This window comes from Lipotes vexillifer, unplaced genomic scaffold, assembly GCF_000442215.2.
Source record: "Lipotes vexillifer unplaced genomic scaffold, Lipotes_vexillifer_v1.1 scaffold322, whole genome shotgun sequence".
Lineage (NCBI taxonomy): Eukaryota > Metazoa > Chordata > Mammalia > Artiodactyla > Lipotidae > Lipotes > Lipotes vexillifer.
Window position 1 is genome coordinate 1999295 of NW_006776528.1, and position 26200 is coordinate 2025494.

General features: G+C 43.1%; 1 protein-coding gene across 1 annotated transcript in view; it reads left to right on the forward strand.

The window, feature by feature from the left end:
• Positions 1 to 26200, forward strand: part of OPCML (opioid binding protein/cell adhesion molecule like) — a 511307-nt gene that overhangs the window by 265722 nt on the left and 219385 nt on the right. The window contains exon 2 of the mRNA XM_007450400.1: positions 19471 to 19703. Coding sequence (XP_007450462.1) covers positions 19471 to 19703 — 233 coding nt within the window. The remainder of the gene's footprint in view (positions 1 to 19470; positions 19704 to 26200) is intronic.

Sequence of the window (26200 nt, forward strand, 5' to 3'; positions counted from 1 at the left end):
TGTTTGTAGATTTTCTGATGATGCCCATTCTAACTGGTGATACCTCATTGTAGTTTTGATTTGCATTTCTCTAACAATTAGTGATGTTGAGCAGCTTTTCATGTGCCTCTTGGCCAATCTGTATGTCTTCTTTGGAGAAATGTCTATTTAGGTCTTCTGCCCATTTTTGGATTGGGTTGTTTGTTTTTTTAATACTGAACTGCATGAGCTGTATATATATTTGGGAGATTAATCCTTTGCCCATTGATTCATTTGCAAATATTTTCTCCCATTCTGAGGGTTGTCTTTTCGTCTTGTTTATGGTTTCCTTTGCTGTGCCAAAGCTTTTAAGTTTCATTAGGTCCCATTCGTTTATTTTTGTTTTTATTTCCATTACTCTAGGAGATGGATCAAAAAAGATCTTGCTGTGATTTATGTCAAAGAGTGTTCTTCCTATGTTTTCCTCTAAGAGTTTTATAGTGGCCGGTCTTACATTTAGGGCTCTAATCCATCTTGAGTTTATTTTTGTGTATGGTGTTAGGGAGTGTTCTAATTTCATTCTTTTACATGTAGCTGTCCAATTTTCCCAGCACCACTTATTGAAGAGACTGTCTTTTTCCATTGTATATCCTTGCCTTCTTTGTCATAGATTAGTTGACCATAGGTGCATAGGTTTATCTCTGGGCTTTCTATCCTGTTCCATTGATCTATATTTCTGTTTTTGTGCCAGTACCATATTGTCTTGATTACTGTAGCCTTGTAGTATAGTCTGAAGTCAGGGAGTCTGATTGCTCTAGCTCCGTTTATTTTCCCTCAAGACTGCTTCAGCTATTCGGGGCCTTTTGTGTCTCCATACAAATTTTAAGATTTCTTGTTCTAGTTCTGTAAAAAAAATGCCATTGGTAATTTGATAGGGATTGCATTGAATCTGTAGATTGCTTTGAGTAGTATAGTCATTTTCACAATATTGATTCTTCCAATCCAGGAACATGGTATATCTCTCCATCTGTTGGGATCATCTTTAATTTCTTTCAAAGGTGTCTTATAGTTTTCTACAGGTCTTTTGTCTCCCTAGGTAGGTTTATCCCTAGGTATTTTATTCTTTTTGTTGCAATGGTAAATGGGAGGGTTTCCTTAATATCTCTTTCAGATTTTTCATCATTAGTGTATAGGCGTGCAAGATATTTCTGTACATTAATTTTGTATCCTGCAACTTTACCAAATTCATTGATTAGTAGTTTTCTGGTGGCATCTTTAGGATTCTCTATGTATAGTATCATGTCATCTGCAAACAGTGACAGTTTTGCTTCTTCTTTTCCAGTTTGTATTCCTTTTATTTCTTTTTCTTCTCTGATTGCCGTGGCGAGGACTTCCAAAACTATGTTGAATAATAGTGATGAGAGTGGACATCCTTGTCTTGTTCCTGATCTTAGAGGAAATGCTTTCAGTTTTTCACCATTGAGAATGATGTTTGCTGTGGGTTTGTCATATATGGCCTTAATTATGTTGAGGTAGGTTCCCTCTAAGCCCACTTTCTGGAGAGTTTTTATCATAAATGGGTGTTGAATTTTGTCAAAAGCTTTTTCTGCATCTGTTGAGATGATCATATTGTTTTTCTTCTTCAATTTGTTAATATGGTGTATCACATTGATTGATTTGCGTACATTGAAGAATCCTTGCATCCCTGGGATAAATCCCACTTGACCATGGTGTATGATCCTTTTAATGTGTTGTTGAATTCTGTTCGCTAGTATTTTTTGTTGAGGGTTTTTGCATCTATATTCATCAGTGATAGTGGTCTGTAATTTTCTTTTTTTGTAGTATCTTTGTCTGGTTTTGGTATCAGGGTGATGGTGGCCTCATAGAATGAGTTTGGGAGTTTTCCTTCCTCTACAATTTTTTGGAAGAGTTTGAGAAGTATGGGTGTTAGCTCTTCTCTAAATGTTTGATACAATTCACCTGTGAAGCCATTTGTTCCTGGACTTTTGTCTGTTGGAAGATTTTTAATCACAGTTTCCATTTCATTTGTTGTGATTGGTCTGTTCATATTTTCTACTTCTCCCTGGTTCAGTCTTGGAAGGTTATGCCTTTCTAAGAATTTGTCCATTACTTCCAGATTGTCCATTTTATTGGCATAGAGTTGCTTGTAGTCGTCTCTTAGGATGCTTTGTATTTCTGCGGTGTCTGTTGTAACTTCTCCTTTTTCATTTCTAATTTTATTGATTTGAGTCCTCTCCCTCTTTTTCTTGATGAGTCTGGCTAATGGTTTATCAAGTTTGTTTATCTTCTCAAAGAACCAGCTTTTAGTTTTATTGATCATTGCTATTGTTTTCTTTGTTTCTGTTTCATTTATTTCTGCTCTGATCTTTATGATTTCTTTCCTTCTGCTAAATTTGGAGTTTGATTGTTCTTCTTTCTCTAGTTTCTTTAGGTGTAATGTTAGATTGTTTATTTGAGATGTTTCTTGTTTTTTGAGGTAGGCTTGTATAGCTATAAACTTGCCTCTTACAACTGCTTTTGCTGCACCCCATAGGTTTTGGATCATTGTGTTTTCATTGTCATTTGTCTCTAGGTATTTTTTGATTTCCTCTTTGATTTCTTCAGTGATCTCTTGGTTATTTAGTAACGTATGTTTTAGCCTCCATCTGTTTGTGTTTTTTACATTTTTTTCCCTGTAACTGATTTCTAATCTCATAGCGTTGTGGTCAGAAAAGATGCTTGATACGATTTCAATTTTCTTAAATTTACTGAGGCTTGAATTGTGACTCAAGATGTGATCTATCCTAGGAATGTTCCATGCGTACTTGAGGAGAAAGTGTAATCTGCTGTTTTTGGATGGAATGTCCTATAAATATGAATTAAATCTATCTGGTCTATTGTGTCATTTAAAGCTTGTGTTTCCTTATTAATTTTCTGTTTTGATGATCTGTCCATTTGTGTAAGTGAGGTGTTAAAGTCCCCCACTATTATTGTGTTACTGTCAATTTCCTATTTTAGAGCTGTTAGCAGTTGTCTTATGTACTGAGGTGTGCCTATGTTGGGTTTCTGTATATTTATAACTGTTATATCTTCTTGGATTGATCCCTTGATCATTATGTAGTGTCCTTCCTTGTCTCTTGTAACATTCTTTATTTTAAAGTCTATTTTATCTGATATGAGTATTGCTACTGCAGCTTTCTTTTGATTTCCATTTGCATGGAATATCTTTTTCCATCCCCTCACTTTCAGTCTGTTTGTGTCTCTAGGTCTGAAGTGGGTCTCTTGTAGACAGCGTATATATGGGTCTTGTTTTTGTATCCATTCAGCAAGCCTGTGTCTTTTGGTTGGAGCATTTAATCAATTCACGTTTAAGGTAATTATTGATATGTATGTTCCTATCACCATTTTCTTAATTGTTTTGGGTTTGCTTTTGTAGGTCCTTTTCTTCTCTTGTGTTTTACACTTAGAGAAGTTCCTTTAGCATTTGTTGTAGAGCTGGTTTGGTGGTGCTGAATTCTCTTAGCTTTTGTGTGTCTGTAAAGCTTTTGATTTCTCCATTGAATCGGAATGAGATTCTTGCTGGGTAGAGTAATCTTGGTTGTAGGTTCTTCCCTTTCATCACTTTAAGTATATCATGCCACTCCCTTCTGGCTTGTAGAGTTTCTGCTGAGAAATCAGCTGTTAACCTTATGGGAGTTCCCTTGTATGTTATTTGTCGTTTTTCCCTTGCCGCTTTAAATAATTTTTCTTTGTCTTTAATTTTTGTCAGTTTGATTACTATGTGTCTTGGCGTGTTTCTCCTTAGGTTTGTGCTGTCTGGGACTCTCTGCACTTCCTGAACTTGGGTGGCTATTTCCTTTCCCATGTTAGGGAAGTTTCCATCTATAATCCATTCTGCTATTTTCTCGGGTCCTTTCTCTCTCTCTTCTCCTTCTGGGACCCCTGTAACACAAATGTTGTTGTGTTTAATGTTGTCCCAGAGGTCTCTTAGGCTGTCTTCATTTCTTTTCATTCTTTTTTCTTTATTCTGTTCCGCAGCAGTGAATTCCACCATTCTGTCTTCCAGGTCACTTATCCGTTCTTCTGCCTCAGTTATTCTGCTATTGATTCCTTCCAGTGTATTTTTCTTTTCAGTTATTGTATTGTTCGTCTCTGTTTGTTTGTTCTTTAATTCTTCCAGATCTTTGTTAAACATTTCTTGCATCTTCTTGATCTTTGCCTCCATTTCTTTTTCCGAGGTCCTGGATCATCTTCACTATGATTATTCTGAATTCTTTTTCTGCAAGGTTGCCTGTCTCCACTTCATTTAGTTGTTTTTCTGGGGTTTTATCTTGTTCCTTCATCTGGCACAGAGCCCTCTGCCTTTTCATCTTGTCTGTCTTTCTGTGAATGTGTTTTTTGTTCCACAGGCTGCAGGATTGTAGTTCTTCTTGCTTCTGCTGTCTGCCCTCTGGTGGATGCTGCTATCTAAGAGGCTTGTGCAAGTTTTCTGATGGGAGGTACTGGTGGTGGGTAGAGCTGGGTGTTGCTCTGGTGGGCAGAGCTCAGTAATAGTTTAATCCACTTGTCTGCTGATGGGTTGGGCTGGGTTCCCTCCCTGTTGGTTGTTTGGCCTAAGGTGACCCAGCACTGGACCCTACTTGGGCTCTTTGGTGGGGCTAATGGCAGACTCTGGGAAGGCTCACGCCAAGGAGTGCTTCCCAGAACTTCTGCTGCCAGTGTCCTTGTCTTTTTGGTGAGGCACAGCCACCCCCCACCTCTGCAGACCCTCCAACACTAGCAGGTAGGTCTAGTTCAGTCTCCTGTGGGGTCACTGCTCCTTCCCCTGGGTCCCGACGCGCACACTACTTTGTGTGCCCTCCAAGAGTGGAGCCTCTGTTCCCCCCAGTCCTGTTGAAGTCCTGTAGTCAAATCCTACTAGCCTTCAAAGTCTGATTCTCTAGGAATTCCTCCTCCCGTTGCCGGGCCCCCAGGTTGGGAAGCCTGACATGGGGCTCAGAACCTTCACTCCAGAGGGTGGACTTTTGTGGTATAAGTGTTCTCCAGTTTGTGAGTCACCTACCCAGCAGTTATGGGATTTGATTTCATTGTGATTACGCCCCTTCTACTGTCTCATTGCGGCTTCTCCTTTGTCTTTGCCTGTGGGGTATCTTTTTTGGTGAGTTCCAGCGTCTTCCTGTTGATGATCTGCAGTTAGTTGTGATTCCGGTGTTCTCGAAAGAGGGAGTGAGCACATGTCCTTCTGCTCTGCCATCTTGAACCAGTCTCCCAGTCTATGATTTTTAAAATATTGTTCCTATTTTATAAATGTGAAAAACTAGTGCTCACAAAGGATCAGGAGTATAGTAAATGACAGATCTGTGGCTGGACCTGGTGTACCCCTTATTAAAATATTTATTCTCTTAACCAGAATATTACACAGAAATTCTGCAGCTGGGATAAAAGCTCATCAACTTTCAGCATATTTTTTGTTTCATAAATAAATCAGTGCTTTACCAGTTTCTGATTAAGTTGCGCCTGCGCCCAGAAGGAGCGGGGTTTGTTTATGCCCAATTCCGCAGGAAGAAGAATGACTTTGAGGGTTTGCCTGACTTTGGGATTCCATGATTTCTCACGTCATCTGTGGGAAGGTATTTGTAGGGATAACTGAAATTAAAAATATACTCAAAGGAATCACCAGTCGATTAGATGATACAGAGGAACAGATCAGCAAGCTGGAAGACAGAGTAGTGGAAATCACTGAAGCCTGCCGGAGTCTTTGCTCCCACGATACTCGTGCTGGGAGCCTGTGGCTGACTTTCTCCATTCTTCAGAAAGATATCAAGCTCCCCAGACTCTCTGCTTTTAATTTAAAATTTTAATTTATACTTTTCCGTGGATGATACGGAGACAGACATGGCCGTGAGTAAATATGTCAGGATAATGTATTGAATGGAATGAAAATGGTGTGTGCTTGGGAAACACTTTAATTTCATCTTGCTCACTTGTTTGCCAACTATAATGAACAAACTGGAAGGCTGGGTTTTAAAGCTGTTGAGGATGTAGTGGTAGGGACGGTGGAGTGGGAGCCAGGGACAAATAAATAATGTGAACCGTTTGGGGTGGCTTCTCAAGGCGTTCCCGACCAGCCACTGAGCAGCTTCGGCGACAGCTGTTGTCTGAGACAAGGAGTCAGGGCTGAGAGGAAAAGCCCGCCCGCCTTTTCCAACGCCCCTGGAGTTCCACGCCACTGGCCTGCGCCAGAAGGGCAAGGAATATGGGCCTGGATGATGGGAGAGGAGAGGCTTTCATCATTCTTATCTTTAAAAGATGCTTTTCTTCTTTACCCAAGGGCTCACTGCTTCTGAAATGGCTTTGCCTTATGCTATACCTTTCGAGAGGAAGTTGCAAAGGAAGAAAGTGGAAAAAAGGCGGCTTCCAAAGCCACCTGTGATTCCAAATGTGAGGTGACCAGCCACCAGTGACTAACCTGGGCGTTGTTCTGTGAGGAGACCCTCGGCTAAATTCTGTGCTTCTCCTTCACCTGATCTGAGATGCAGCCTTAGCCCTGCTTCACCAGCTAACAGTGTCTCCTTGGGTTGGGAGTGAGACTCCTGGAATAATTTTCCCTTTTCCTTGGTGCCCTGTAGCATGTGTGCAGTAAACATCTCTTAGAATTGAACATGCTGCTCTGAAGCTCCTGACCTGAAGTAATCCCTTTGACTGTGATCCTATTCCCATTGTCCCATTTCTCTTTAGCACTTACACGGTTAGTGTTTGCTTTGAGCAATGCCTCTATCTGCTTGAGGATGGAATGTTCTGAGTATCTGGTCCAGGGTGAGGGTTGTCCTATGTGTACACGGAAACTGCCCAAGACAAGGACATCACTGCATAAGCTGTCGGGCCTGCGGGCCAACGGGGATTCGCCTTCAGGTGCGCACAGCTGTACTGATTGATCTCTCAATTATGTATTTTAAGAAATACGGCATTTTACCAGCCACCGGCCATCAATCTAGAAACCAGCCTGTCACCCACTGTGCCAACACGCTGTGATCGAAGCCTGACACAAAGCTGTCTCAGTGGCTTTAGCTGAGAAAATAAACCTTAGATGGAAGTGAAATCCTACTGCAGAGCTCTGCATAGGTGAAATACAGAATTCTTCTCAAGAGTGAGAAAATCTTAGAGGCGAAAGAGTCTGTATAGGTGGACTGAGAAAGCCTTGGACCAGTGTTCTGGGTTTTGGTAAAAATGTAAATCTCACCTTCTTTCTGAGCTATTAGTGAGTGGAATAACCTGTCTTGAAACCGGACTCAGACAACCCTCAGTGGAACTCCATTCTGTATATATTTGAAAATACAGAACGAGAAGGCTTCAGAAGTCCTTGGGAAATGATAAACCAATTGATTCAGTATCACTTGGTTAAACTAACATACACTCCCATGTAGCAGCAGTTGAGTTATGTTTTTCCAAATGCAGCAACAAGCTCACTGACAATAGTAATAGAGCAGGTTCTGTTTAAGGAATGTTTACTATGTGCAGGTACAATTCTGACTCTGGCTCATGTATCAGTATTATTTCATTCAACTTCATAATAGCCCTAGGAGGTAGGTGAGTGTGTACATCCAACTTCACAGACAGGGAAAGGGAGGCTCTGAGGGGGTAAACAAAGAGCCTGTCCTGAGGCCGTCTGCTGGTCAGTAGCAGAGCCCTTGCCTGTCTGAGCCAAGGCCCTCTCCTCAGCACCACAATGTACTGTCTCTTTAGTGTCCAATTTACATATGTCATCAAAGCTCATAAAGAACTCTAGACTCCCCTGCATCATTCTCAGTGTTGTCAAGAGTCATCTGGATGACCCATCTGGCCTGAGATGGGTTTAATCCTTCGTGGACGAGGGCCACCACTGTGTGGTCACCGTGTATCCTACTTCCCATCACGTCCAGCCTCTTTCATGCCAACTCATTTGCTCAAGGACCTCATTCAAGCTTCCAGTGCATGGAACCCACCGGGTTCTCTCTATCCATCAGGGTCCCTGTCGTCATGTCTCCTTTCACTCATCTGTTTTCCAATTTCTTTAAAGCTTGGCTTCTTTTCCCTTGCCCACCTGGCACTCTTTAGCACTGGATGAACCCAGCCATCCACGTTGTCTCTGCCTGCAGCTCAGGGGCTCAGCAGATATTCTTGGTTGGAGAATATCCTCAAAGCTGGCAGAGTAGTGTCACTGTAAATTCTTGGTCATCAACTATAAGTGGGGCCTCAGCACTGCCTGTGAATCCTAGTATAGTTCCCTAGCAATTTTGCTGTCATTTTCTGTAGGAGCTATTTCACTTTTTCTTGCATCTAGCCTCCCCTCTTTCTTACATTCCCATTTACCCTCAACTGATAACTTTGCCTTCTACTTAGGAAAAGATAGAAACCATCACTCAGGAGCCTCCTTGCTTTCCCCTAGCCAGATCCACGAATTGATGTGGGTTGCTGTTATTTTTTCCTTCTCTGATGACGCAACAGCTGAAGCACCCTCCCTTCATGTGCTTTAGATCCCACACTCTTTCACCTTTACCGTAATTTTTCTTTGTGAGTCATCTGCTTTCTCCTACATCATCAGTTGCTCCTATTCAATAAGATTGATCCCATCAGTATATGCTTATATATTAAGTATCATAGTGTGTAAGTATCATAATCTAAGAAGGCTGGTCCTTGTCTTATTGACAGTTGCATCTCTGGCTCACAGTAACGTTGGGCTACTCAAAGTGTAGTTCCCCGCTCCCCATCAGCATGGTTACTGAGCTTGCTAGGAATGCAGAATGTTGGTTCCCACCCAGACCTAGTGAATTAATGACGTGCACAGGTAACTTGTGGGCATTTAAAAGTTTGAAAAGCCCTAGCACCCAATAGGTATTCAGTAAATATTTACAAAATGAATAAATAAATCCCCAGTGTTTCCAATCCTAATATAAACAAACAAAGACACTCTGGAGAGCCCGGTAACCTTTCTAGACTGCTTCCAATGACACTGTTTTCAGAATACCCCACACCTTCCTTGGTTTTATTTAAATACTTTATGTCCTCCAGGATGCTCATCCTGCATGCCTTGGTATATGCTTCCTGCTTTTCTCTGGATAACATCCCTCCCCCAACTACACATGTACACACATGCATACAACACATACACACCCTTCCTGTGTATTAATGTGACTCCACACTCCAGCTGCTGTGAGCAAGTCACCATCCCCCAATTAGAAACAATGTGAGGATGCCGTGTATCTGGCAGCCTTCAAAGTCAATCTCTTGCACTCCTGAAGACCCTTTAAGCAGCTCTGACCCCGCCCCATCCTCTGCAGAGGCTCTCCTATATATTCTCCACCAGGACCCTATCCCTACATATTAGCTCTAGCAGAGTTATTACTCTCTCTGAATCGTAAAATTTCCCCTCGTGTAACTTAGGGTTCTTCTTGATGTTCTAGACTTGGCTGTATTTGTAACTCAGAAAATAACTGAGTCATTAAAGCTTCCCAGGAGAACAGCTTGGTGCAATTTAGCATACCGTAGGAATTGGTCTAAAATTTTTTAATTTTTTCTTTCTCCTCTCCTTGCCTTTAAAACATGCCTTTATTATTGGTCCTTGAATTGTCTAAAGCAAGATCGCCTTCTTCCCTTTTTTTTTTTTTTTTTTTTTTTTTTGCGGTACGCGGGCCTCCCACTGTTGTGGCCTCTCCCGTTGCGGAGCACAGGCTCCGGACGCGCAGGCTCAGCGGCCATGGCTCACGGGCCCAGCCGCTCCGCGGCATGTGGGATCTTCCCGGACCGGGGCACGAACCCGTGTCCCCTGCATCGGCAGGCGGACTCTCAACAACCGCGCCACCAGGGAAGCCCCTTCCCATTTTTTGAACTAGCATTATTAATACATTTTGATACATGTAAGGTTTTTAACTGAAAATCAGTTAACTCTCAATTTATTAAAAAAAAAAAAAGGCAATTGACAAAACAAAAGCAAAAAAAACACCAAAACTAATATTGTGTGTAAATTTAAAAATGAAATTCAAAGAAATGTATTTTGGGGTTTTACCATTCAACCCTTTTACCTTTTTCAGCATTTCTTAACTTGACAACTTTCTGGAAGATCATTTTCTCAGGCAGGGCACAGGGGTGGGCAGAGACAAGGTGACCAGGGATTCCCAGTGGTAATACTATTTTTAATACGTTAAGTACATAAAATCCTGAAACTAGGTATAAATGCCTTAACCTTATACCCTTATGTGACTCAAAAATCTAAAATTATAGATCATACACATATCAACTAATAAAATTAAAGTCTTCAGCATCAGTCGGGCAGGTGATGCCTTATTCACATGAGTTTCCGAGTTGCGTGTGAATATGGTGCTGACTCCGCTGCAAGGACTCCTCCGACCTCAGCATGTGCCCCTTGATGCCTAAGGTCTCCTCCACTTGGGTTCACTGAAACTTGGGGGACCCCCACTGCTCTGGCATCACGCAGCTTTCCTTGTCAGGGACGCCTTGCTGACACTGTGAGTCTACCTCATACGTTTCTCGTTAGCCTCAGACAATGAAAGAAGTACTCACTGATGCCCTTGTACTGACAGACACAAGGCCAAACACTGAAATCTAACTGTGGTCAGACCACATCCACAACATGCATACGTGATATTTGTACAGAGTATGATAAAAATGAAAACAGTGAATTAAAAACTACGGCAGAGGACCTGTGGACCTTGTGTGTGTGTTTGTGTGTGTAAATGACTCATAGACCAGGGGATGGGGGGGGGAGGGATAAATTGAGAGACTGGGACTGACATATACACACTACTACATATAAAATAACTAATAAGAACCTGCTGTATAGCACAAGGAAATCTACTCAGTGCTCTATAATGGCCTATATGGGAAAAGAATCTAAAAAAAAATAGAGTGGATATATATGCATGTGTAACTGATTTACTTTGTTGTACACCTGAAGCTAACACAACATTGTAAATCAACTAGACTCCAATAGAAAATTTTTTACAAAGACTCATAGAGCGATACACACATACATATATCTCCAGGGACATCTGCTTCACCTATGTGGGTCCTTTTTTCCCAGTTTTATTGAAATAGAATTTACATATAAGACCATGTAAGTTTAACGTGTACAGCATGTTGATTTGATGCATGTATTTATTGCCAGATGATTCCCTTTATAGAATAAGCTGTCACCTCCATCCCATCAACGTAGTGTTTCTTTTTTGTGGTGAAAACATTTTAAGATCTACTCTCGCAGCAGATTTCAAGGATGTGATACAGTATCATTAGCTATAATCCTATGTGGGTTCTTTTTATGTCAGTTTGAAACACATTATCTTACATCTTTTTTTAAAAAATTATTATTTATTTATTTTTGGCTGCGTTGGGTCTTCATTGCTGTGTGCAGGCTTTCTCTAGTTGCGGCGAGCGGGGGCTGCTCTTCATTGTGTTGCGCGGGCTTCTCATTGCGGTGGCTTCTCTTGGTGTGGAGCACGGGCTCTAGGCATGCGGGCTTCAGTAGTTGTGGTTCGCGGCCTCTAGAGCGCAGGCTCAGTAATTGTGGCACACGGGCTTCATTGCTCCGTGGCATGTGGTATCTTCCCGGACCAGGGCTCGAACCCCTGTCCCCTGCTTTGGCAGGTGGATTCTTAACCACTGCGCCACCAGGGGAGTCCCATCTTTTAATCATAATAAGTATATGCCGATCACCTACTAGCTGCCAGGTGGGCCGTGGGAAGTCCTGGTGATACAAAGTGAAGACCACCGAGACGGTTATTTACAGCCTAACGGATAAGTACGTATATGATTAAATCCAGTGTTGTAAATTCTGTGAAGAAGACCGTCACATTGCAAAGAGGTATAGACCAATGTGTCTGTATTAGTGATTAAATTCTATCTGCCACTGTACTATTCATGAAGGCAGAGGGGCATGCGATATGATTTAGGTATTATCCCAATACCAAGGCACTTTCTAGTTAACTTCAGTTTCTCAAAATGCCAATTGTCAGTTCTTTGAACACAGAATCTATAAAGTTATCTGTAAAGGAGACACACCATTTGTTAGGCTGGTTTCCAAGACTTGTTCTCCAGCTCTCCAGATTATCTAAATGTTCCTGCAGCTATCTGTACGTGTAAGTGAGATTTATTTTTAATCTGTGTATGTGACATTTATTTTTAATGCAGACTTGATTTTCAGACACGTGTCATATTGCATTCAGATTTAGGATGATAAAAACATCGGCATCTAGCAAGCACGCGCAGTGGGGCATTCCAGAGTACTCTCTCTCCATCAAGGAGAGTCCCAATCCCCACGGCACTCCTTGCCCTGCTTTCAGTTTCACCAGTTACCATTTTCCGAAAATAACATACCTATTTACTTAGGTGCTTTTATTGTAGCCTCAAAGGACATGACCTTTGTCTGCCTCTTTCAGGCATCTCAGCTCCTACAGCATCACATGGTACACATTAGACACTCATTAAATACTGTTGTGTGAATCGTGGCACTTTTTAGTTTTGTATTTTCAGAGGCAAAATATAAAAATGAGAACAAAATAACGACCACAAACAGAAACAAGAAAGCCGGCCAAGTTCACTTTTCAGGAAGACTTTGTTATCTTGGTTGAATTCCTGCGTGTCTTTTGTCTTGTTTCTTTGAGGCAGTGGTTCTCAAAGGGCAGTCCCCAGACCAGCATCTCTGACTTCACCTGGAAACTGGTTAGGAAGGCAAATCCTCAGCCCACCTCCAGCTCACTGAATGGAAGGTCTTGGGAGGTGGGCTGAGCGATCTGTGTTCTAAAAATCTCTCTAGGTGATTTTGATGCACAGCAAAGTTTGAAAACCACTGCTTTAAGGCATGGGTTTCCCCTAACTGTGAAACCAATCCGGGCACCTTAATCCACGTTGCATATTCAGCGGAGCTGGACATGATGCTTTGCAAGAAAGACCCCTTTCCTCCACTGTCTTTCAGGTGTTCCTTTGCTCTTTCTGATTCTTACCTCCACACCTCTCCTCACACATAGCTAGAGGTGGTTTACGGATGTGAAAAAATCACTTCCAAATATTCTTCCTGTTCCCCAAAGCTGTTTTATCACTTATGAGAAGATTAAATAAGTACCATAACTTTGAGGGAAACTCTGGCTGGCCTGATAACTTGGGTTCTCAAACCACAAGCACTTTTTTTGTTATTATTATTAAGAAGAAGCCCTGAAGTACAGGGACCCCCCCCCCCCCCCCCCCCCGCCATATCGAACAGTTCAGGGAAAAAAATAAAACCCCCCCCCCCCGCCCCGTGCCAGGCTGCCCAGGTTTGAATCCGCTGCCTGATGGTGTTAACGCAAGTTCATGTGCCCACCACACAGTGAGGCCAGACAAACTGAAACTTCGGAGTTGGGAGCAGAGAAAAGTTTATGATCAGCTTGTGCACAGTTCTCTGTCTGATGGTGAGGCAGCAGGATGGTGCCACAGGGGTTAACGTTATCAGTCCTTAGGCAACAGGAGGCCTGGGGCTATGTGGTCAAGGTCACTAAGGAGTTAACATCTTCCATTTGTTGGAGGGGGTAGGTTTACATCTGCAAAACAACTCAGGAAATGTGCATCAAACACTATTATCTAGGTACTTCAGAGAGGAGCCACAGCAGAGGATCTGGGGGAGGGCCTGTCCTGGGAAGGCCCCCACGGGGTCCTGCTCGGTTACAATGGTGCCAGCCTTGGACGTTAGGAGTCCTGAACCTCTCTGTCTGTTCCTCATTGTACAATGTGGACAGTGGTAGAGTGTCTCTCAAAGGGTAGCTATGGGATCAAGTGATTTAATATACGGAAGGTTCTTAAACTGTGCTGGGCACAGAACACTCACTGTGTAATTGTAGACGTTCCAGTAGAGGTGCCATGAGTTCTGTCGTATTTGGGCCAGTAGGCAGGGTTAGCTTGGAATGTAAGAATTCTAAATACCTGAAAGGGTTTTCAAGAAATTGGAAAGCTGTCATTAATATTTCTTAACTTTCCTCTTGGCTCCCCCTTATTTAACATTAAAAACCCTCCTTCGTGGGCTTCTGGTTAAAGAGAGTCCAAGACGTAGCCACGGCCAGCAGGGCAAGAGCGGGGTTTGGAACAATACTTATGTATAATGTTAAGTCCTTTCCTGAGCTCTTCTTCCTGCTGTTCAGAGGATGGTGAAAGGGCCCTATCGTGATGGAGGAAAGCTAGAAGCACTGAAAGGACGCATTCTTCTGGGGCACAGGAGCATTAAGAGGCAGATAACTGTCCTCAACCGACAGAATCCTTCTGCTAAGTGTCTTTGTCATCTGTTAGGTCCTAGGGCTGTGTAGACTCAGCGAAGCAGCTCTACCCCGTTAGAGAGATGGACTGACTTCCCTCTATGTGTTTTCCATGCCCACTAATGAGGCCCAGGCTTGAGAGCAGGTGAATTGGACCTTAGTCATCCATCCGGGATACGTCCAGCGAGGGGTACACAAGGCTTTCCAAGGGCTGTGTGGCAGGGCACTGAGAGTGTGTGCTGCCCAGAGGGTAGATTTGGACTGCCCTGCCTCAAAGTCAGCCCCTACCAGACACTGTGGCAATCTGAACCGGTGCGATTCACCCCCAACCTGCAGTTGTAGGTCTTACACAAGGAAATGTATCTAAAGAAGTACATTTTCAAGATCTAAAATGTCCTAAAATGGATCTGCCTGAGAAAGACTTGTGTTTGAGTTGTAGTTCTGGTTGTCCTTTCTGACTGCTCCCACTTTAATTGTCCGGGAGAGAACGTTCCTTTACTTTCATTGTTACCTCCACTGCTATTATCAATCTGTCATCAAACAGAGTATCAGTCTTGAGGGAGAGTCCCACCAAAGTAAAGCAGAGAAGTCCTGAAGGAAGTGGCACAGTTTTTCGTCAGTAATGAATTCATGGCAAAACTGGTACCTTTTCTATCTTGGAATTAGAATCCAGAGAGGTAGAGATGTTTTCTGACAGAGGGCAGGGTGATTTGGCATATTAAAATAAACAGTATTTCAATTTTCCCCACCTTTCTCAGCATATTGGGTTAAACAAAGTGCTTCTAAGTGACAGGAAAACACATCTTTAATAGTCATTTGATAAGGCCTAGTAAAATGTTAGCAATATACTGTCCAGATGCTGAGATATTGAATGAATTTAATACTGGGTTACAAAGCCCTTTGCAAGTCAGGTATTTTCCAATTCATTGCTTTAAAAGAAATTGAAGGAGGAATTAATTGAATTGTCAGCTGTGAGATCATTAAAATAATTTTTGAAGCTATATTACTATGTGGTTTTTGGCATATATCTTGGAAGAGGTTCAAAGAATTGAGTGACATTGCTGTACAAGGTTTTCATTTCTATCTCCTTTTTATGTGAACTTGTTTTTTTTCAAAGCAAAATAGGCATAGAATTGATCCTGAGCTCTCATTCTAGTATAATGATATTTATCGATGGTATAATAAACAGAAAAGCCTCATCTATCCCACTGAGAGCTATATTTCCAGTAAAAGTTTACTTCTTATGTTTAATTATTACTTAACCACATGTATAATATATTTATGTTGTTTTATCAATATTATCCTTGTAATGATAACTCATTCTAAAAGAAAATATTATTCAGAGCTTTACGGTCACAGAACATGAAAGAAATTTAAATTTCAATCTCTATACTTTATATATATTGTTGCAAATAAATATGATAGCTGATCAGTAAAAGATTTTCAAGCATAAAATGTGCTTGAAATATTATATCAGGATAAAATCCTGCAGAGGATATATAATAGATACACAAGTTCAAGTTTAGAAAAGGAGCAATGCACATTTTATGACTGTTAAAAAAGAGCTTGTTCATGAATTTTGAAAGTAGACAACCATGAGTATCAAATTGCTATGGTATTTAAATTCGTATAGAGATGTATATAAAGGGACATTATGACATTTTATTTATTTATTTATTTATTTTTATTTTTATTTTTTTGCGGTACGCGGGCCTCTCACTGTTGTGGCCTCTCCCGTTGCGAAGCACAGGCTCCGGACGCGCAGGCTCAGCGGCCATGGCTCACGGGCCCAGCCGCTGCGCGGCATGTGGGATCTTCCCAGACCGGGGCACGAACTCACGTCCCCTGCATTGGCAGACAGACTCTCAACCACTGTGCCACCAGGGAAGCCCCATTATGACATTTTAATTTTAAAATGTGAATAATCTCCACAGACCAAAAATGCATCCTTTGCAACTAATTACCTAAACTTTAAAAATATTATGTCAACTTAAAATGTGCAAAGGATTACATAATTGACCAAAATAAAAGCAAGTATATTGTCTGCACTGTCACCTGGGTGTGTGTGGTTCCAGGGTCTGGGAGACAACACCCTTCGCTCTGTCTAGTTTACCATCTACTTCCAGGCTGGCCGCACTGTACAGTAGGAAATTAAACTTTAGGAGTCATTGAAACAGGGACTTAATCTTCATGGAAATACAGCTGTTATTAAGAAAGTTGGCATGTTAATTCTTATCAGTGATTTGCAACTGAGAATGAATGTGTTTATCATATTTTTTTTTTCCTAAGAAATGCTTTTGAAAGTGGGGAGCAGAGAGGGCCCATTAGGGCTTTAGTCCTTATAAGGGAAATGGACAGTTGCTGTAGAAGGAACAAAAATGCACAGAAAGTGAAGCTAGGGCCCCAAGGATGTGGAGGAGACAATATGACCTTAGTTTTTCTTTTTTTTTTTTTTTTTTTAGTTAATTTATTCCTTATTGAAGTGAAGTTGATTTACAGTGTTGTTTTAGTTTCAGGCGTACAGCAAAATGATTCAGTTATACATACATATATATATTTTTCAGATTCTTTTCCCTTATAGGTTACTACAAAATACTGAGTATAGTTCCCTGTGCTATACAGTAGGTCCTTGTTGTTTATATATTTTATATATAATAGCATGTATATGTTACATGCAAATTCCTAATTTATCCCCCCCCCCCTTTCCCCTTTGGTAACCATAAGTTTGTTTTCTGTGAGTCTGTTTCTGTTTTGTAAATAAGTTCATTTGTATCATTTTTTTAGATTCCACATATAAGTGATATATTTGCCTTTCTCTGTCTGGCTTACTTCACTTGGTATTGGCTTGGCCAAAAAGTTCATTCGGCTTTAAGTAAAAATAAAAGATATATTTTTCATTTTAACCAAGAATTTCATCGAACAATGTAAATTCACTGACCGAATGACCTTTTTGGCCAATCCAATATGATAATCTCTAGGTCCATCCATGTTGCTGCAAATGGCATTATATCATTCTTTTTTATGGCTGAGTAATATTCCATTGTATGTGCATACCACATCTTCTTTATCCGTTCCTCTGTCATTGGACATTTAGGTTGCTTCCATGTCCTGGCTATTGTAAACAGTGCCGCAATGAACATTGGGGTGCATGTATCTTTTCAAATTAGTGTTTTCTCTGGATATATGCTCAGGAGTGGGATTGCTAAGTCATATGGTAACTCTGTTTTTAGTTTTCTAAGGAACCTGCATACTGTTCTCCATAGTGGCTGCACCAGTGTACATTCCCACCAGCACTGTAGAAGGGTTCCCTTTTCTCCACACCCTCTCCAGCATTTATGACTTGTAGACTTTTTGATGACTTCAGTTTTTCTTTATGCCAGATAGGCATCCGTGAAGGTGGGAAGGAGTCATTGTGAATGATACCTGAATATAGGGACCATTAGGTAAATGCAGCTGGGTCCCCAAAACTCACCTCACTGATATTAGACGTATCTGGAAACAATTACAGAATTAGATGTATAAGTACAGGTATGCAGGGATGCCTGTGGCCAAGTTAAAAGCTTTGTAAGAGTATTAGAGTATGATTCTGTTTTAGGTAAAAATAAATCAACACAACCTTTCCATATATGAATATATGTCTGTAAGGAGTAAGGTGAGGAAGACATAACAGGCTGTCACTGAAATGGCGACATCCAGGCAGGGAGTTGGGTGGAGAGAAAGATTAGCTCGGCCTTTAGGCATCTTGGTGTTGTATTTGTTTACATGTTTATACATGTTTATTTTACTTCTGTGGTTGTAAAAAATAACAAAGAACATACAGAAGAGAAAAATCTCTTCCTTCCTGCACCCAATGGTCACCCCACCGCTACCTCGAGGCTGCCCGCACCTGCTGAATGACAGGTGGACGTGTGCATAGCAGACCCCTCTGATCGGAAGCTAGTTTTACTGTTATCCCTCCTCCCCATCAGGGAGAGGGCCCCTCGAGACTGGGCGCTCACCCCTTTCAGTGGCAGCTGTCATTTTGGTGCTCCAGTATCCTTCTGTTCCCTGGACCATTCAGGCTATGTCAGGCTGTTCACTTTGCCAAGGGAAACACACGTGTCTCCCCATGGCCGGTGTCCTTGGTTCTCTCACCTCCTGAGCCCTGGTCCAGGTCGAGGTGGGAGCAGACCTGGTGAGGTGTGGCCATGTTTATTCACTGTGTCCCTACCTGAAGGTGCTGGCTTCACGTTCCCGGTCCTCAGGAGGCACTGCTCATACCCTCTCTGGTGGGACATCTCGGGGAAGCAGGTGTCATTTCACCTTTTCATTTGCCGAGATACTGAAACTCAGGTTCTGACTAGAGCACTGAGTAGTGGCGTAGACACACCTGGGGCCCTTTAACCATGCCCTTCATTGAACAACTCTGATTTCTCAAGGATTTCCTTTTCTCAGTTTTCCACCCACACATTCTAAGTTCCTGGGACACATTTGCAAATTTTCTTCCTGACCAGCAGGCACATTTATTTCTGCATTAGACCTGATAACCTGCAGGTCATACACACCGACAAGCACATTCCATGTGCTTGTAGCCTCCATTCATAGCCTCTGACTGTTGGGAAGAGTAGGTTAGGGTATGTGGGGTAGTGGTCTGCTTGGCCACTTTCTCCTTCCCTCTCCTGAAATCTTAAGAGGTAGCCATGACTGCCTCAAAGACTGCTGGCATTGTACCGTGACTTTCAAGACTCTGTGTTATCAGTTGCAGTTGGAGGGCTTTGGGCAGCTTAGGGGTACAGGAGATGATGAACACGAGGGAGGTCTGGAGGTAAATATGTCCAGTTTTTGACTTAACAACAAGTTAAGCATTTGCTATGTGGATTATCAGTGACCTACTTGAAATACTGATGCACTCTCTCTCCTCTCTGGCCCTGGGCCACTTCTCGCACAAGGTGGTAACTGTGCTCGAGAAATATAAACTAATTTTCATAGAAGCCTAAGGGAAAAAATAAGATGGAAAGCAAATATACAGCAAAGATATTCACATAATATGTTCCTAAATCAAATAGAAATGATTTTGTAGCATCGGTTCTTCAGGAGGATTCAGGCCACTGTTGCCCTCTATTTAGGAAGTTTTATCAATAATTCATTCCCTTTAGCACTGGGCTATGTTATTTCATTTACCCCTTGAATGACAACAGCTGTGTTTATAACAGAATCTCTGAACACTTTCTCCCTCCCTCCCCTCCCCGACCCTCACTCACAGGTGTACCATAGATGACCGGGTCACCCGGGTGGCCTGGCTGAACCGTAGCACCATCCTCTATGCTGGGAATGACAAGTGGTCCATAGACCCTCGTGTGATCATCCTGGTTAACACGCCAACCCAGTACAGCATCATGATCCAGAACGTGGACGTGTACGACGAGGGCCCGTACACCTGCTCCGTGCAGACGGACAACCACCCCAAGACCTCCCGGGTGCACCTCATCGTGCAAGGTAGGCGGCCTGGCCAGCGGGCTCGCGTTCCCCTCAGTGATGCAGGGGAAGCATGATCTCAGCTTGTCCTTCTACTCCTGTAGAAAGACACAAAAGGCCGTTTCCTCTGTAGAATCCAGAGACTGAGTGTCTGTCCTGGATTCCTTCCACCTGCTGGGGTCTTGACTAAGTGCTGAGTATCTTTACAGAGTTTCTCCATTTTCTCTCTGGTCCTTCTCCTGTCATTAATAGGTTGTTTGGCATGTTTGAGCTGGTTGAGCTTTCTGGAGTTGGGAAAAGATATATTAGAAATATATATTATGTTATACGATATTATGTTATGTTATATTATACTATGTTATATTATATAGATATTAGTTACTTAGCACTCTGGAGTTGGGAAAAGATATATTAGGAAATGGATACGGTACTACTCTCCGCGCCTTTTATTGTTCAGAGGCTTATTTCATGATAAAAGGTTAATAATATTGGTGTGAAATCGTGTGACATATGACTGTTCTTGCATAGCTGGTGGTTGTGTCTGTACCAGAAGGAGTTCTGAGTGCCGTCTGGCATTGCTGCTGAGTCCGTGCACACCCTTTTAGCCCCACAATGGAGTTGAGGTCAAGAGGGATATTAGTCAAAATGTTATCTCCAGGTCTGTGTTGGAAATAAATCTATATAATTAAAAGGGGGGAATCCCTAACATTCTCTCCCATTCTCCCTTAAAAGTCTGAATTAGTATAACCCAGGCATAGTAGTTAAGAGTGTTTCATTGGAATTTTACTTTGTAGGAGAAAAATGGGGTTGAAGAAATGTCAGAATCTCAGATATCAACTATTAAGTGTTAAGAATTAAAAACTCATGCAGAGAGCAGTCAAGAGAATTGGGGAACCGTCTTAAAACAAGGCAGCTCTACAAATGACCTTATGTCGAACTGCCCCCTACCAACACCCCCATCACTATGTAAAGCAATTCCTATTAGGTATCCACTCATGGTAGCAATGAGGTGCTGAGCAGACTAGCTCCAATCCCCCTGTGACATATCCTTCCTCCACCAAAGGAGAGGTTTGAGTGGACCTTTCTCAGTGTCCCCTATGCTGATGTCTCGTGGCCATGCCTTGAGCTCAGAAAGAGTCCCTGTGTGTGACTTAATGTCAGTAACTGCCTTTTATCAGATCCCATCTGCAGTTGATCCAATGGGTTTTATTTTTTTTCAGTTTCTGAAATGTGTATGGCATTGTCGCTTAGCTAATACGGATTCCCTCATTCCTGCCTTTCTAAAAAATATAATTTTGCTCATTTCAGATGGTTTCATGGGAAGTTTGAGTAGGGGTTAGGGTCTTTTCATGCTTTGGTCACATGTGCAAATCAAGGTGGCCATTCTTTTCTTTTGTCTGGAACAGCTCTTTGCTAGCAGAGCATCTGGGGCTTTGGCCCTGCACACCGTGGTACTGGCCTGAGCTGGGCCAGAGGTCTGTGTGCTACAGCCCTGGCTCCTGGCAGGCCCTGGTGCTGCCATAGTGCTGAAACATTGCCTCCGTTCAGCCTCTAAGCCCTTCTCTCACCCCCACGCTCCCAGACTCCCACATCTGCCTGCTACACGAGGACACCCGTGCTCCGCTGTGTCTGTTCTCCATCCATGTCCCACTAAGGGTATGGCTTGGGGATGATCTGCTTGGGAGCTACAAGACGGCCTGCCATCTGGAGATAAAGACAAGTGTCACAGCTGATGCTTCTCCTCAGAGGCTGGTGGAGGCCCTCGCTGAGATCAGTCATCTGAGATGAGCGGGGGTGTCTGCAGAAAACAAGGGAGCTCAAGCTCTCACCACCCTCCTGCCACCTGGGCTTGGCTCCAGAGGAGCAGAAATTCTCGGCAGGGGAAGTGACGCCTCCGTGGCGCCTCCGTGGCACCTCCGTGGCCTTGACAACAACGTTATCTTCAAATTCAGGAAACTCGTCACTGAAAGAAAAAAAGAACTGTCAGGCACTGTACAGAAACAGACTCAAGCAGAACAAGGCTATCACTTTTCAGGGAAGAAGACAGACGGTGTAAGCATGTCAAAGCCAATACAGGCCACAGAGGGCTTGTGGCACAGAGCTTCAGGGATAACGTTCTTCGTAAGAAGCTTGGAGTAATTCCTGGGGCTGGATGTGAAAGCCAGTGGGGTCTCAGAGCTTTGGGTCAGAAAGACTCTAGGAAGAGGCAAGAAGCAGGGCAGTGGAGTCCCTCATTCCAGAGCTGACATCCTCGAGTCTCCATGCGTTAGGCCAAGCAAGTTCTGTAGCTCCAGGCAATCCAGTGCAGAGATCAGGAGGGCAAAGGAGGAGGGGAGCGTCTCCTCTTGGAAATCTTAGCAGACTGGGCTTTCCATTTACCGAGAGGCTAAAATAAGGAGCTCAGGGAGCTGTTCTTCCTTTGGGAGTCGGTTGAGTTTCCAGTGGGTAGAAGCCGAGACCCTGCGGCTCAATTAGAAGAAAGCCCAGAAGTCTCTTTCCCAGCAGCTGTCGGCTTTTTTCCAGTCTATAGATTAATTTTTCAGACGTAGTGTTAGTTCAGGTTAAAGATAATGAAAGTTTCCTAATCCTCTTAAAGAAGATTTATCTGACCGAGTTGAAAGCTTTTGGAATACAATAAGGCATACATAAAACTGAGGTCTAATCCTGCCTTTAATTTCAAACTGCTGATGGGTATTGATTTTGCAATGAGAAAAACTGAAAAATTTCCAAGCTGCAACTTGTCTATCTGCATGTGTGTGTGTGTGTGTGTGTGTGTGTGTGTGTGTGTGTATGGTATTTATTTATCTTCTGTCCATTTGAGAATGTTACAATCTCATCACCTCTGCCAGACAAGTGTCATTAGCAGAAGGGCAATCCCATGGGGTCTAGGCTTTGTTGCTCCCTCCTCTTGCAAAGTGAGTGAGAGCTGCTCTAACACTACCTCAAAACCTGTCCTTTCCTGGTTTATAAGGTGGCCTTTCCACGTATCTGATGGGATTAGTTTCATAGTCCTTCTCTTTGAGGGAAGAAGCTGCTTTCGTTAAAATAGCATCACTGGTCCCCAGGGTACATTTTGGCCACTGAAGGGATAACTTTAAGGTGCCACGTGACGGTGAGGCTGTGACTGTCCCTGGTGCCACGTGACGGCAAGGCTGCGACTGTGTCCCTGGTGCCACGTGACGGCGAGGCTGCGACTGTGTCCCTGGTGCCACGTGACGGCGAGGCTGCGACTGTGTCCCTGGTGTGTGACGGCGAGGCTGCGACTGTGTCCCTGGTGCGTGACGGCGAGGCTGTGACTGTGTACCGAGGTGTTAAGGAAATCCAGAACAAGGGGCTCAGGTTAGTCAGGGCAGGAAAACCAATCTGGCAGCCCTGTGTGGGAGGGAGTGCCATAAAGGAGATGGAGGCATGGGCTGGGCAAGAGGTCATGCCCGTCACTCAGAAGGTGTGAGGACAGCAGATGGTGGGTCTCCCTGTAGGAATGGAGAAGCTTCCTTCAAGAGGTATCGTCCAAGGGAAATTGAGAGGATTAATCCCCATATCTTGAAATAGGAAGAATTAAAAGGATATCACCTCCCTTTTTGAGTTTGGGGAAATGTTAGATGTTCCCACTAGTGACTGCAGAGTTAGGATCCTGAGCTGCTGGGAGAGGAAAGTGTTAGGCTTGTGAGCTTCAGGGATAGAGAAAACACAGGCATTACACAGGTGTTATAGAACTAAGAAACAGGTGTAACTCAAGACAAGAAGGGGTTTGTTTGAGATTTATCATGAGTTTACTAGCATGAGAGGAGGTAAGTTTTGTGAGATTAACTCTTCCTACTTGAGAACAGCAGGAGCCCCAGCACATAGCACACTGTCTGAGGGATCCTAGGCATTCAGCAAATGTTTGTCAAATGAACATAGGACAGATGGATACAGCAAGTGAAATGGCATAAGAAGGCAGTGATCATAAAGTCCTTTCAGGCAGATAGGGGCAGGGGATGAGTCAGGCTGGCCAGATGACTTGGAGTGGCCAGTAATTGGGCAAAGGTCCTTTGAGGGATGAGGTCTTCCATGTGACAAGCCAAGAGATATGTTCTAACAGCAATCGCATGACTTCCGTGTGTTTATTTAGTACTTTACAGCACTGGTCACACTCTTTGGCTCATGTGACCCTCACAACAAGCCCTGGGAGGCTTCAGGGCAGTGACTGTTATCTCCATTTTGCATGAGATCACTGCAGCTCACAGAGGTTAAGAGACTGGCCAGGGTGCCCTGTGAGCCAGCAGCTGTGCTGGGTCTGTACTCCAGCCATGCGACTCCACGCTCAGTGTGCCTCCAGCACAGGCCACCCCCCCCACATCCAAGGTGATTCCTCTAATCGAGATCCATGGGAATTTGCCAGTTATCCTTTCTTTCTTCCCTCTTTTTCCTGCTACTGATGTTTCAGTGTACTAGCAGAAATTGTGGGCAAAACTTAAGAAAGAAAATGAGCAGCGGGGGAGCAGGAGTGGGGTGCCAGAGCCCCAAAAGATGATGTAGAGAGGCTGAGGGAGAGGCAAAGGAGAAGATAATTAATTTACCAGTAGCTCATCCCTCCAGGGACACACATTCTAAATGTAACCTGTTTCCCCTATGTATGTACTGAAAATGCTGGCCCCTTTGAGAATCCAGAATCTAATCGTCACTCTGATTGTCATGAACTCTTCAGCACTCTGGAATGTATGGATATCGTCGTGTCACAGTAGTTGTCACTGTCAGGGAGCGATAGACAGGAAGATCTGGCATCCTTTTTCCTTGGCTGTTGGTATCTCTATCTGCTCTCTTGGCTAGTCCAAAAATATGTTTACTGCCAGACACTTCCTTTCATGGTGCAAACTACTCTTGCTAAGCCCAATTTTAGGCAAAGGGCTAGAAAGGATGAATGATGTGAACAAGCCTACGCAATTTCTGTGTCTTCAAAGACTTTGGGGCTTTGAGTCTGGAGTCAGTTCAGGTGAGACTACTTGGTACCCAAGGTTTAGTTTAGCAGGTAGACAAGTCTGATTCTCCACCCAGTCCAGCCCTAAGTTTCGCTGAGTGTCAGCCAACCTGTGCACTGGGCACATTGAGTGTAAACTGATCTCAGTTGACCCTCACAACATGCCTGAAAGGTTTACGCCACAGTCACATCTTACAAATAAGAAAACTGAACCTCAGAAAGAGTAAAACCTTGCCCAAAGATGGTAGAGCCACTAAAAGCTTTAAATTCCCTTCACTAGGCTTGTCTCTAGGTAAAAGCTATCAAAACACGCACAGTTAAAGCCCTCTGCGTGCATGATCTCTTCTGATTATTCTTCATTGAAGTCCTGGGAGACAGAACAGAAAATCACCACGTTCCAAGAAAAGAACCTGAGATTCAGAGAGCTGACATGATTTGTCCAAGTTACACTGGCTAGCAAGTGGTGTGAAGCACCCCTTAACACCAGGAGTTTTATTTTAACTTGAATAGTTGACTTACAGTGTTGTGTTAGGTTCAGGTGTATATCTAAGTGATTCAGTTATACATACATATTTTTTCCCTTACAGGTTATTACAAAATAATGAGTTCCCTGTGCTATGCAATATGTCCTTTTTGGTTATCTGTTTTATAGATAGGAGTGTGGATATGTTAATCCCAAACTCTGATTTATTCCCCCCTTTCCCCTTTGGTAACCATAACTTTGTTTTCTATGTCTGTGAGTCTGTTTTTGTTTGTTTATAAGTTCATTTGTATCATTCTTTTAAGATTTCACATATAAATGATATCATATGATATTTGTCTTTCTCTGTGTCTGGCTTACTTCACTTAGTATAATAATCTCTAGGTCCATCCATGTTGCTGAAAATGGCATTATTTCATTCTTTTTTATGGCTAATATTCCATTGTATGTATGTACCACATCTTCTTTAACCATTCATCTGTTGATAGACATTTAGGTTGCTTCCATGTCTTGGTGATTGTCAGTAGTGCTGCAATGAAGGGGTTTTAATTCTAGACCCAGTGTTGGGTTCACAGGCCAGATTGCTAACTCATAGCTAAGTAAAAGGGCAGGTGGATGTTACTATTTGTGAAAAAAATATAGAAGTTCTGAGGTGCTACTGAGAAGGGTGGTTCCTGAGAAGATGGTTGCGGAGTAGAGGGGGCCTGGCTAAGGCTGGTTGGGGCGGATGGGGGCCGGGCACCTGGTGGAGCATCCCAGCAGGTAAGGGAGGCACACCTGCCCACGGGTCACACTTTTGCAAGGACCTACCTATTTCTTTTTTTTTTTTTTAATAAATTTATTTATTTTATTTACTTGTTTTTGGCTGCATTGGGTCTTCGTAGCTGCACGCGGGCTTTCTCTAGTTGGGGCGAGCGCGGGCTACTCTTCATTGAGGTGCGCGGGCTTCTCATTGTGGTGGCTTCTCGTCGCAGATCATGGGCTCTAGGCGCATGGGCTTCAGTAGTTGTGGTGCACAGGCTCAGTAGTTGTGGCTCGTGGGCTCTAGAGTGCAGGCTCAGTAGTTGTGGCGCACAG